The sequence below is a fragment of the Taudactylus pleione genome, unplaced genomic scaffold (assembly GCF_031769625.1).
Source record: "Taudactylus pleione unplaced genomic scaffold, aTauple2 ptg000370l, whole genome shotgun sequence".
NCBI classification, from domain to species: domain Eukaryota; kingdom Metazoa; phylum Chordata; class Amphibia; order Anura; family Myobatrachidae; genus Taudactylus; species Taudactylus pleione.
This window is the reverse complement of record NW_028284771.1, coordinates 11,476,030-11,490,000: the sequence shown is the minus strand read 5'-3', so window position 1 is coordinate 11,490,000 and position 13,971 is coordinate 11,476,030. Positions and strand designations below refer to the sequence as shown.

At 42.6% G+C, this 13,971-nt stretch overlaps 1 protein-coding gene across 1 annotated transcript in view; it reads left to right on the top strand.

Annotated features, from left to right (window-relative positions):
* The window catches only part of ADGRV1 (adhesion G protein-coupled receptor V1), a 556,691-nt gene that overhangs the window by 35,029 nt on the left and 507,691 nt on the right, over window positions 1–13,971 (top strand). The window contains exons 10-12 of the mRNA XM_088444649.1: window positions 526–702; window positions 3,769–3,992; window positions 13,604–13,730. Coding sequence (XP_088300775.1) covers window positions 526–702; window positions 3,769–3,992; window positions 13,604–13,730 — 528 coding nt within the window. The remainder of the gene's footprint in view (window positions 1–525; window positions 703–3,768; window positions 3,993–13,603; window positions 13,731–13,971) is intronic.

The window sequence follows — 13,971 nt, the reverse complement described above, 5'->3', positions numbered from 1 at the left end:
GGATTGCTGGGAATCCAACCCTGTCCCCTTTTACATCAAGGAGCTACATAGGTTAACCCTGCTATATTCCGGGTTTTAGCTCTGGTGTAAAAGGGGTATTAGGGGCATATCCAATTTGCTACAAGGTTTTCCCTGCTAAAAATTTACATGAACAAGAGCCTACAATTATTTGCTTCTGGCTACTATTAGCCTTCTATACTGTTGTCTAATCTTATTTGCCACTTTCTGGGGCTTCAAGATACTTTTCCCACTTTTACATGTACTACCCCAGGGATGCGGCTGCAGCAAATAATCTTTTGCAATTGAATTGCGCAACGCGTGCTTGATGAAGATAACCTGCAAAGTGCATACTAATGTAACCCGTGGCTTCTGACTTACTGTAAATGTTCTATCATCTCCTAAACCAATGACATCTTTGTCCTGAATGGATATGTGACTTTGTAAAACAGGAGCAGCTAATATATAGTACTTTTCATTGTATTTGTTTTGTTGAATATACAGTAATTGCTGTTTTAAATGTTTTAGCTTGAATCCGTTGAATTGCTGAGGCCCATCCCCTTAGTGCCACCAATAAGTCCAAGACTTGGCCCTCTCCAGAATATTTCTTTGAAAGTTACCCCTGACATCGCTAATGGAGAAATTGGTTTTACAAGTAATCTGCCAATCATTGTAGCAGAACCAGAGAACGTCTCCTCGGAGTTGGTAAGATAATTATTATTATAATTAAATGAAAGAAAGTTTGATAGTTTTTCTGTTAATTCTATTCCCATATGTACAATTATAGTTACAGTAGTATTTAGTGGTAACTAGCATATTTGTTTTTGTAAACATAGAACAGATATCGCCCCAACCGTATATGACCATGCATGCCACACCATCTAGCGCCTTGTTTTGACAACAGTGATGGAGAGCTGAAAAAGAGGGGTAGCAGGTTTGAAAGACGATAGAGGATGAATCTCATGGTCGATGATAAGCTAAAAGTAATCAAACATACTGAAGAATACTAATCTATAATCAGACGTAGGAAGTAGGAGTTCCTGGCAAATGGTATTATGGCTGCAAACAATAGGTCAGCTCATCTTATCCATACTGTGGAGATGGTTTACAAACCAGAATGTCTACAGCCTGAAGCAACTATCCCCCAATCAACATGCAATGAGTTTGCAATCTTGTTTGCTGATAAGGTATCATCCACCTTGGCTGGAATCCTAACCATGATGTGAAATGAGCACCAATGTTCCAAGTCTGCAAATGTAGGTCACCTGGCCTCTTGGACTAGCTTTGCTCCCAAGCATATAGAAGACATCCCAACATATGTTTTTAGATCCCTGCTCCAACAAAGCTTCTAATAGAGTGTATTGCTGTGTCTGGCCCAGTATTTGCCAAAATAGTACAATGCTCTATGGGCCTGATTCAGACCCACTCGCGAGCAGCTGTCCGCTCGCAAGTGGGTCGATGTTCTGGACTGAGCATGCGCACGACGGAGGGAGCTCCGTCGTGCGCATGCGCCAGACGCGACGAGCGAAGGAAAGTCCTTCGCTCGTTGTGTCCGATCAAAGGGGGCGTGCTGTCAATGTTGATTGACAGCACGCCCCCTTTGGTAGGCGTGCCGGGGGCGTGCCTCCCTGACGGGGGCGTTCCCGCGGGAACGCCTCCCGTCAAAAGCCGGCCCACTGACATCACTAGTGATGTCAGTGGGAGTGATTTTGGCTCTGATAGAGCCAAAATCACTCCGGAGCTTGTGGTTGAAAACCTCAACCGCAGGCTCCGGCTCGCAATTTCGATGGTCGCGATGGTCTCGACCATCGCGGCCATCAAAATGCACGCTCGTCTAGCCTGTGGGTGGTGACCCACAGCTATACGAGCGTCCAGAAGGACGCTCCATTTTCATGGAGCCCGGCCCTCATTCAGAGCGTGCGCTCTGCTCAGAGCGTACGGCTCTGAATGAGGGCCTATATTTGCTATGCATTTTATACTCAACTCTACCTGCCTATGATCCAGGTATTGAGACCCCAATATCAATTTTAAATGGCTGTCTAGATGATCTCCCGGAGTAGATTAGTAACAGTTTAATGCAACTGAATACTGATGAGGGTCTTAGTTGGTATGGTAGAAGCTCATATCAAAGAACAAGTCTGCAGCTTTGCCAACCAACCAAATTTAAGTTTGGAGAGTTAGAGTTGCAAAACTCTGATCAATTAGGGATTCTTGGTGTTGTCCTGGATTGTGACTTGACACTTTACCATCAGGGGCAAAATGTAATAGGGTCCAAGTTTCTTTGCGAGAAAAACTTGGACCTTCTCACACATTTAAAGGTCCGAGTTTGTCCCACAACTCTGCAAATGTAATAGCCTGCGAACTTGTGAGTTTGAGGCTATTACATTATGCAAATGTGTGAGTTTACTCAAACCTTGTAATGCGACTTGCATTACAGGGTTTGAGTTATACAGAAGCCTTCACAGATCAGTGAGATACCTGAAGGCTTCTTTGTGTAAAAAATAGTAAAATTTAAAAAAAAATAAAAATGGCGTGCAGTTCCCCCTTAAAGCATAACCAACCCGGGGTCTGTTGAGCCTGTCCTAGTACTTAAAATAAAAAGGAAAAAATGCATAGGGTTTCCCTGTATTTTAAGAACCAGCACCAGGCTCTGTTGAGCCGGTCTTGGTTGAGAAAATACAGGGGGAAATGACATAGGGGTCCATCGTATTTTCATCAACTAGCACCACTCTCAGTGAGCCGATCCTGTTGTGGAAATACGTTGACAAAATGATTAGGGGTCCCCCATATTCTCCGCAACCAGCACCGGACTCTTTTTACCGGGAGTGTAATTCTACAGTCGGGGTACCCTTTCAAAGGGTCCCCCGGCCAAAACATTTACACCTGACCGTTAGTCAGCCCAGGCTGGGGATCCCTTGGGAGGTAGCCCCCTCCCAATAAATGGGTTCCTCCTCTCCAGGGCACCCCAGGCCTGGGCTGATAGCCAGGGGCGGTGACTGCCAAGGTTGATTGTATAAAAAAAATAGAATGATTAATATTGTCTTTTACTGGAGAACTAGAGGTCCCAGCAAGCCTCCCCCGCATGCCGGTACTTGGAGAACCACAAGTACAAGCATGCGGGGCATTAAGGGCCCGCTTGTTTCTCTATTTCACCTACAAAAGAAATATTAAAATAACCACAAAACACACACCATGAAAGTATAATTTTATTAAAACATACATGCACACTCACACTCACGCATACTCATCTATAATCCCTGTATCCATTCACATCCACTTGTCCAGTAGCATCCACGACACCTGTAAAAAAAAATCCATACTCACATATTACTTGTGTAGATCACGCCCACTTCATTCCAAGCCATTCAAGAGGCCTCCACTCTGGAAACCTTCAAAAACAGGCTCAAGACTTATCTGTTTACTCAAGCATTTAAATAAAAAAAAACAATCCAAATGCTTAGCTATCCATTCTGTAATCTGCTAATACTTAAGTTTATTTTATATATAGCATTTTTTAACCTACAAAATGCAAAACATTTTCACTTCTATTGGGAGAAAAGCGCTATAGCAATATTATATTCAATAAATAATTATTAATTATATTATTATGAATAAAAATTCAAGGAATATGAAATCTCTACCACTGTTAGTGGCCACTTTTATTATAATAAATAATGGTTTGTTTTATGTGTGTGTGTTTCTCCTACTTATGTGATTACCTTGTTTTTTATTCTGGTTTCCCATTTTGGTCACAGTTTGTGTTGCTTTCAGGTTTCTATTGCCCTGCATCGTGATGGGACCGGGGGTGATGCTATTGTCTATTGGAGTCTGAAACCATCTGGCACCAATCAGAATGCCATCACCCTTGGTGATTTAAGCCCCTTCAATGGTTCTGTCAAATTTGTATCTGGACAAAGCAAAACAGCGATTAATATCACCATTAAAGCGGATGACATACCTGAAGTTAATGAAACTGTGATCATATCATTGGACAGGTATATTTTTTTATATTATTATGCATTATAAACAACTATTGGGGAAATGTACTATAGCTGCTCTTATCGTGCCACTATAGCTCTTCCTGATCTTATCAAGCAGAAGGCTAAGTTTTCGAGGTGAAGCAGAAACAAATAACATCTCGGCTGCCGGAGTGGAGGAGAAAACTCCCCCCTTCGGTAATCCGTGCCAGACCCACAGAGCATCGGTCTAGTGCTGTTGTGCTGTATCTCACCTCCTGGCTGGCCCCACTGAGAATGTGTGAGATCTTGCAAACACCGTGAGATCTTGTGCGCAACCTGAGACCCCCGAGGATGCCGCCCAGCCGCTGCAGGTATGTGTACATACCTTCAGGTAATCCTGTCCATACATGATAAAAAATGATGAAACACAAAATCATTCAGGTAACTTCTGAATAATTTTCAGTCACCATATAATAGTTAACGGTTTTCAAATAACATAGAGAAAAGTGTTTTTTATCTACGTTATCTGATTTCATACATGCACTTACCACCACCTCTTCTTACATCCCCTCCTATATGTATCATAACATTTTTATAAAAGTATTATATGTTGATAACATTGCATGCTATACATTTTACATATATTTTTAGCTTCATCACGATTAATACTGGTTAAATGAAGAATGTACAAAATACAAGATATATTAATGAATCTCTATGTCTTGGTTGAAGTCACTGGCTGTATAAGGAAACAGAAAAGGCCGTTCTTTAATTTCCTCTATCAGTACTGAGCTGGATTAGCAACTTCTTGCCTCTGCTTGGATTCCCACTAGAGGCTAAAACTTAGGGCCTGATTCAGAGTCATACATACAGTGGCTGCAATTGCGGCTGCTTTACACATTCAGATATGGATGTATACACACCTACTGTATGCTACTGCATCGCCCCCATCCATCCGCTGTTGTAAGTAGCTGTCATCATTATCAGCACACATTGCACCAGTCCTATCCTTAGTGCAGTAGCTGCCGCTGGACAGGTCTCTCTTATCCTATGTGAGAACATTCCATTACAGCCCAGATTACATCCCCTCAGTTGCAAGTGGAGATCTGAACTGAAATCTAAGCCTGAGAATTTCTCGTAATTGCTGTGTAAGTTGTATATGCAGGCTCCTACGTGTAAGTTGTATATGCAGGCTCCTACGTGTAAGTTGTATATGCAGGCTCCTACGTGTAAGTTGTATATGCAGGCTCCTACGTGTGAATTGTATATGCAGGCTCCTATGTGTAAGTTGTATATGCAGGCTCCTACGTGTAAGTTGTGTATGCAGGCTCCTACGTGTGAATTGTATATGCAGGCTCCTACGTGTAAGTTGTATATGCAGGCTCCTACGTGTAAGTTGTATATGCAGGCTCCTATGTGTGAATTGTATATGCAGGCTCCTACGTATAAGTTGTATATGCAGGCTCCTACGTGTAAGTTGTATATGCAGGCTCCTACGTGTGAATTGTATATGCAGGCTCCTACGTGTAAGTTGTATATGCAGGCTCCTACATGTAAGTTGTATATGCAGGCTCCTACGTGTGAGTAGTATATGCAGGCTCCTACGTGTAAGTTGTATATGCAGGCTCCTACGTGTAAGTTGTATATGCAGGCTCCTACGTGTAAGTTGTATATGCAGGCTCCTACGTGTAAGTTGTATATGCAGGCTCCTTTGTATACGCAGTACACTGACAACTGCAAGAACCATACGCAGATGGAATTGTGTGCAGTTCAGAATTATGTGTTTAATGGACAATTTCCCTCGTAGACATTATTTTTAGCTCATGAAATGCCACCTGAGGGGTTAGGGTGAGGCATCCCTAGGGGGGTGGGTTAGGGTTAGGCACCACTTGGGGGGGGGGGTAGGGTTAGGCACTAAGGGGGGAGAGTTAGGTTTAGGCATGAAGGGGGGAGACTTAGGTTTAGGCACTCATGGGGAGGGTTAGGGTTAGTCTACAAAAAGGGAGGGTTATGTGGAGAAGGGGGGAGGGTAAGTATACTTACCCAACCCCTGTCGAGATACCAACCATCGGGATGCCGCTGTCACTCCCTGCATTACATACCGATTCCACATGCGCAATGCATCTGGCAAAGCCTGCAACCAACACATGTGCACAAAGACTGGCTGCAAGGGACTGCATCGGCTGCAGCCCCTTGAAGCCAGGTAGGGCTGGTGGTAAGGCAGAAGACTGACTTCCCACTAGAAGTGCTCTCAGCTCGCAATCCGGACTGGTAGTCCCAGGGGGAGGAAACACCTCCCCTGGGACTGCCTGTGGCTGTGATTAGCAGAAAGCACTTCTAATTGGAAGCAACTGCCAGGGAACACTTACTGTGGGTAGAGGATATTTTGTGTAGAGTTTGCAGCACTACAACCCCTAGGTAAAATCTGCCACTGCTTATAAAATTTCTATGTGCACCAGCAACCAAAAAACATCCAAAAAAGTACAATGATGATATATATGGCTTCTGAGACCATCCACAAGTTCTGTCTGGGATTGTAAAGGCTTTAAGATGTTTTGGAAGATCTGATACCCATACCAGTTTTTTTGAACTTAGAATTTGAATTCAGCTAATTGTGTCTTGCTGGATTACCAGTTAGCATGGCACTTGCCAAAAATGTAAGAGATTATGATAAAATACCTAGTGACCTGTGAGCCTTGCTAAGTATATTGGAGGAGGTTCCCAAAGGTTTCGAAGTCCCTTTCTTTATAGGCCAAGTTGTCAAACTAGAGGGTTTTTTTTGTAGCTCCCACCATCGCTAACAGCCTTGTTAGACTTTACTGTATGACATACATTCTTTTTTTTTTTATAAATCTGTTCATTCATCAGCAAGGACAAAAATAATATAAGAGTATAAAGCATCAAATCCATACTGAGTTATTTTGATTTTTCAATGCTGACATTTTCAATTACATATAGGATGAACAAATTGAAAGAAAATAAAATAAATCTAGATACATCACATATCATCAACTAAAAATAATTTCAAACCACTGAAGGTCAAAAAAAAAAAAAGTGGCAAGTATATAATAATGCAATACAGTATGAAAGCACAATATTGAAAATAATGATGATAACCAGAGCCGTAACTAGACTTTTTGGTGTCCTGTGCCAGAAAGAGCATTGGCGCCCTCCTCATTTTTCAAAGGGACATAGGGGGTCATTCAGACCCGCTCGTGAGCAGCAGTACGCTCGCAAGCGGGTCGATGTCCCCCACTGCGCATGCGCACGACGGAGGGAGCTCTTTATGTATAATATATAGATTTTATACAACTGTTTAGCTACATTTTCTCAGACATTATCAATGCATATCTGTTGCATAGCTATTGAAAGATTTATGTAAAACATGACAAATATTGGTTCTTATTTGGAGCCTCAGTAATCGGGTGTATTGATCACTGATTTATTTTCACATATTTGTGTTGTTAAAGGTATGGAGCGAACACACACTTTTAACACAAACCATGTTTATTATACATACATAAACTATAATAAGGCTAAACAAACACATTTCTTTCCTTCCAAATACAGCTGAACAGAATTTGCTGAGCAGCCGTGGACTGGAGCTTGGCAGCACTCCTGCGGAAAGGGGGTTGGCAGGGGATGTCTTAAATGGGTCCTGACATGCTGTTTGGTCGTAGGGTCACCTCTCATTGGAAAGAGCTGACAAATTCCTTTTCTAGGCTTTGTAAACAGGGCAGCACCCAACAAATAGAGCTCCCATAAAGTCAGCAACATTATGTATGCTCAAAGAATAAAAGTGCTTTTTTATTCTTATGCTGTTTATTGGGGTTTTGGCAGAGTGTTCTTTCATCCTTCACTCTTCCTCCCTGATCCCTTCCTGTTTTGCCAGGGTAGAGACAGAAAGATTTGTGGTTTACTTTGGGTAAGTGCAACAAGTGTGTGAACTGATTGAATAATTAGTCTCTGAAGTCATTCTCATTGCAGACCTACCTGCAACTGGCTGTAATCTAAAGCTTGAGCTATATATGGCCTTGTGCATGGCTGTCTTTGTGGTTTGTGCATGCTCTGCTGTGATCTGCTTTTTAAGTTCATATGTGAAATTAATCTGCTCACAGTGAATATACTTTCATACTACTATTATATCAAAACTTACAGCTGTTCGAATGTACCATAACAATGACTATTCTCAAAATGATCCCTGCCACTGCATTTTTAGTTATAAAAAAATCGATAAATTGTGAAAATGCATGATTATATATTAAAATGTCACAGCATTTTTTCGCTGGTTAATACATGAAAAACACAAAGAACAGCTGTACTATCAAATCAACGTTATGTTACCGTATTGGTATTGATACAGTTGGGGATACCATGAGAAATTGAGGGGCCCAGTAGAAGTGAAACAGGTAGGGTTCCTCTCCTCCTTGGCCTACCTCCCCTAACAGCTCAGTGGTTGCAGGAGCACTGGCACCTGAAGCAACCTGAAACCCCAACAGTGCTCCACATGCCTGCAGACCTTCCTGCTTGACATTGGACCTCCCCACATGCCTACAGACCTTCCCACTTACCATCAGACCTCATCACATGCCTGCAGAGCTTCCCACTTGCCTTCAGACCTCCCCACAGGCCTGCAGACCTTCCCACTTACCATCAGACATCCTCACATGCCTGCAGAGCTTCCCACTTGCCATCAGACCTCCCCACAGGCCTGCAGACTTTCCCACTTACCATCAGACCTCCTCACAGGCCTGCAGACCTTCCCACTTACCATCAGACCTTCCCACAGGATTGCAGACCTTCCGACTTGACATCAGGCTTCTCCACATGTCACCACATTGTTTGTCAAAATTTAAAGATGTAAAATTCACGACCCACTGTCACTAGCATACCGGTGAGGTGAGAGGATGTGATTCACCATCACTTGAATTCCACTGTCACTGGTATGGGTGAGCTCTCCCCACCGGATACATTTACATCCCTCTCAGGGCCCTCCACCTGCCAAAGCTGATATAAAAGTTTGGGGGAACCTGGACACTTTGTCAAACAGCACAGTACTTTTAGTAGATGATAAATAATGTATGTTACACAAATACCTCAAGCACAATCTTACACATAATATCACAGCAGTAAAAGGCAACACATACCAGGTGTTGCTGGGTACAGTGGTTTAACAGCATGCCAGTTCCTTCAATACACATTACAGTTTACAGCAGACTCCAAATAAGAAATCCCGGGCTCCTTGTCTCAACCCACATGGGAGACTGCTCACATGCAGCACAGGTGACCCTATCTCTTCCATCATACTGTATATCCAGGGATGTTACCTTCTGATAGACTGGTAATTTTTACAGAAATTTGCTCTCATTGCTTTGCTCTCTCAAATACGAATAAGGTTGCTCAAGGCTCCCCTCTAGCCAGGCTACCATCTTGCAGTGACCCCTCCTCACTGTAGGGTTACTTATCGAAGTACTGTACTATGCAAGCAGGGATCCTTCTTTTACATTACTTATGGAGCTCTAACCCCTTGTTACAAGTAGGGACTCACAGAGGCACACATGGGCAGTGGGGGCAGAGGCACACATGGGCAGTGGGTGCAGAGGCACACAGGGGCAGTGGGTGCAGAGGCACACATGGGCAGTGGGTGCAGAGGCACACAGGGGCAGTGGGGGCAGAGGCTCACTGGGGCAGTGGGGGCAGAGGCACACATGGGCAGTGGTGGCAGAGGCACATATGGGCAGTGGGGACAGAGACACACATGGGCAGTGGGGGCAGAGGCACACATGGGCAGTGGGGGCAGAGGCACACATGGGCAGTGGGGGCAGTGGCACACATGGGCAGTGGGGGCAGAGGCACACATGGGGAGACAAGTAGACTTACTGTATGTACCTACAGACAACTGTACACAAAGAGACAAAGACAAAATGGAAGACATAGAGAGAGGTGACGGATGCAGAGAATGATATGCAGGGTAAATTGAATAAAAGATGAGCAGGGAGGAAAGTGAAAATGAAAGCAGTTGGATGAGCTATCTGACTGACAGAGTAGGAGGAGAAGAGGTTAAATAGAGATGGGGAGAAACAGCGGGCCCCGCTTGAGTGAGAGCGACCCCGTGAACGTGTCACCTGTACTCCTCCTATCTGACTCCACCATCGAGGATACTATCTGCCTCTGATAGACAGCTGTCTGTGAATCAAAGACAGTACTTGGCTATTGAGGTTTTTTAAAATTCATTGGACTTTTAGTAAATGACCATGTCACTAGTTTTGATGCCGGCCTTTGCACTTATAGTTAGTGCCACTTTAAATTTTGAGGTCAAACCCGCCAAAGCGCTTTGTAAATATATCCCTCTGTCTCCTTGGATAGGGAAGCACTGCCTTCCTAACCTGGGGACAAATATGGTGTTTATGCATTTCACACTATCGCCCGTATTCAATTAGTATCACACCCACGATACTTTTTCGCATGCTGTACTTTTCGCCGACATCGCGTGTTTTGGCCGCAAAAATTTTTGGTGCGCGACCGCGCTATTCGCCATATTCAATTCCAAAAGACGTGAGAAGGCAACCCGGTGAATGTCAACCAGACGAAGAGTGCTGTCAGAATTGAGGAAATCAGCCTGACACCCCCTAAAATATGCACTAATATTGGGGATCTATGTACATGCCCCCGAATATCCCTAATAAAGCTATTTGGGGTACTTAAGGTGTGTCAATTTCTTCTAATTAGTGTCTTTGCACAAGTGGTGAAGAATGGTATTAAGCCGTTTTTTAGGAGAAAATAAGTAGTCCTGTCAAATTTGGGGTGCTTGAAAATGGGTGCAAGCATGGTTTAAAGTCGCTAAAGTCAAGTTTAAAAAAACTTAAAAAACACACCAGAAGCAAAGACCTGCAATCAAAAAACATCTGACCCATACTTGCAGATCTCCAAAAGTCTATTTCGCTAGTTTTTAAGTTTGTACCCCCACTTTGCACTTTTTTGCCCCCATTTTCAAAGTGTGTTTTCCTCACTTTTGTTTAGGTTTTTTTACGCAGTTATCCTTTGGGGGGCTGTCCCAAGGATGCTGAGTGGTTTCCCCACCTTTGCACCCCAAAATAGCGATTTTGCACTTTTTTTCTCTACCTATTCAGAGGCGAATCTTTTTTGCCTATTACATTGCATTGTGTTTTCACGTATACAAAAAGTTTTTGCAATTAAATATGGAGATAAGTTTCCGCCTGGCGAAAAGTCGCAATCGGCGGTACTTTTTCGCGGATTCCAACTTTTCACGGCTAATTGAATACGGTCCTATATCGGGTATATATACTAAAGTGAGAGTTTTTAGAAGTTGAGATGTTGCCTAAAGTAACCAATCAGATTCTACTTAACATTTAACTAGCACCTTCTATAATATAATAGCTAGAATCTGATTGGTTGCTATGGGCAACATCTCCACTTCTAAAAAGTCTCACTTTACTAAATATACAGTACCCCTATGTGTGCAGTATATTATTTTATCATTTTTATTTTATTAACAAGCATATTTTTCTGAAGTTTTCTCATTAATGACTTTATGCAGAGTATGCAATTTTATTTCTTTAATCCAGTTTGGAAACTTCTGAAAATCTGGCACTGAAGTACTCATGATTTACATGTGAACATTTTTGTTTTCTATTATACTTCTTTTTTTAAAATTGGTGACTGCAGCACTCTCTGCTTCAGCCATGTCAGCGGACCAGTAATACGCTGTCCTCTGTATATAGTATATTGTGAGCAAGGATTATTTATCATTTAAGGTACTTTTTAAACAAAGTCAATAATATTATTATTAGAATTATTGTCTTTCATTTATTAGGTGCCGCAAGGGTTCCGCAGCACTGCACACAGTACAGCGTACAAATATCTACAGACAGAGGGCCTGATTCATTACGGATCGCAACTGCGATTACAATAGCCATTACGCACGCAGTCTCACTGAGATAGTATGCTAATACATTGCGATCGCTATGCCGTCACAGCACAACATAGGGACGCCCATTTTACCTTACACACAACTGTAACCCTTAGCAAGACTGCAAAACCATCGGTAACATCGAGTACCATTGCAGCCTCACGCACACTTGCACAAGCTTTAACCTTGCGCAAAAATTGCTAACCTCATCGCACGAAATGAGTACTCAAGCTGCATAAGGCATCTTAGTGGATCGTTTATACACGCCCATGCAACGGCGTTCAAATGGACTGGCACGCCTGCATTTCGCCGACCACCCCCCCATCACCACCCACAAATGGCACTTCCTGTCAATCACTCTGCAATGGTTCTTCGTAGTCACTGTGATCGCAGTCCAGTGGCCAGTTCACGCACGCACGCGCGCACTGCGATGCATACGCACTACGCAAGAATCAGCCGATTGCATGCGTGTTAGCAGTTGTGATCCTTTCTGAATCAGGTCCAGAGTTGTTACATACAAGAGCACAATTTACAGATATACATAGTTAAATCAGCAGATTACATAATTGCATTCTAGAGTGGCTGTGGGTGGACACAAATGGAGTTTGGAGCAGAGTTGGGTATTGTAGAGGTATTGTAAAGGCCGGTGAGTTAGGAGGAGGGGTGGTAGGCTTGGTTACAGATATGAGTTTTGAGAGCACATTGGCTGGGTGATTGTTTGCTGGCATGCCAGATGATAGGAGCATCACGTGAGAAATCCTGGAGTTAAGCATGGTAGGAGGTGATCAGAGTGGAGGTGAGGCAGCAGTCATTGGAAGAGGATGGGAGGGAGTGTGAGTGGGAATGAGTTTGAAGATGTATGGAGGGAAGGAGTGGTTGAGGGATTTGAAGGTGGGCAAGAGGAGTTTGAATTTAATTCTGAGGGACAGGGAGCCAGTGGAACAATTGTCAAAGGGTAACAGCAGAGGTTGAGCATAATGAAAGTAAAATGAGTTATAGAATGGACTGTAGTGGGCAAGGCATTGATGACGGTAGTAGGTAATATGTGAGAGGATAGGTAAGGAGAAGAGAAATAGAGATGGGTGGCATCATCCTACAAGTGATATTGAGGTCAAAGATAGTTATTAGCTTGCCAAAGGAAGAGGTGTAGAAAGAGAAGAGAAGGGGACCAAAGACAAATCTTTGGGGAATACAAACAAAAAGAAGGAAGAGATGTGAGGTGGAGGAGAAAGAAGAGACAGAGATGAAACAGTTGGACAACTAGGAAGAGAACCATGAGAGTTCAGTGTCAACATAGGCCAACAGAGTGATGGCTTTGAAGAATCAGGGTATGGTCAGCACTTCGAATGTCTCATTGAGGTCAAGGAGGATCATTATAGAGAAGTTACCTTTGGATTGTGCAGAGAGCAGGTTGATGGTGACTTTAATTTGGGCAGTTTTAGTTGAGTGGTGTGAATAAAAAAACAGATTGGAGAGGGTCAAGGAGGGAATTGGAAAGGAAGGAGGTGAGTCATTTGTAGACAACACATTCATTGAATATGAAGGCATAAATGAGAATATTACTGTGATACCACACATTTAGTACTACAACAACATATAAGTAAACTATTTACTTATCTCTAATATGCAGCTGTGTTACTAACTTGTTTTGTTGTCAGTGTCTCAATATATATTAATAAATATATATCTAATTATATTCATTTTGAACATATTAAAGTGTCAATGTGGAAAATCAGGTACTGAAGTCGGGATTTACAAGTTGTGAACTAACTATACTGGAAAACGATGATCCGGGAGGAGTGTTTGAATTCTCTCCATCTTACAGAGGTCCTTATAGCGTAAAAGTAAGTATATTTGTAAAGGTTATTTTATATATTGTGCTGTAGTTTAATATTTTAGGGACCTATTCATCAACCCTAAAGTTTCGTTTTTAGCTAATATTTTACATATTTATGTAATAGTAATATTCATTAAAACACTTAACGCAGGAGATATGACTAATATCTCCTCGTTAAGTTAGTCTCCGTTAATTTTCGCACTCCCCATACATTAGTGTGGGGATGTGGAAATTACTGTATTCATTAA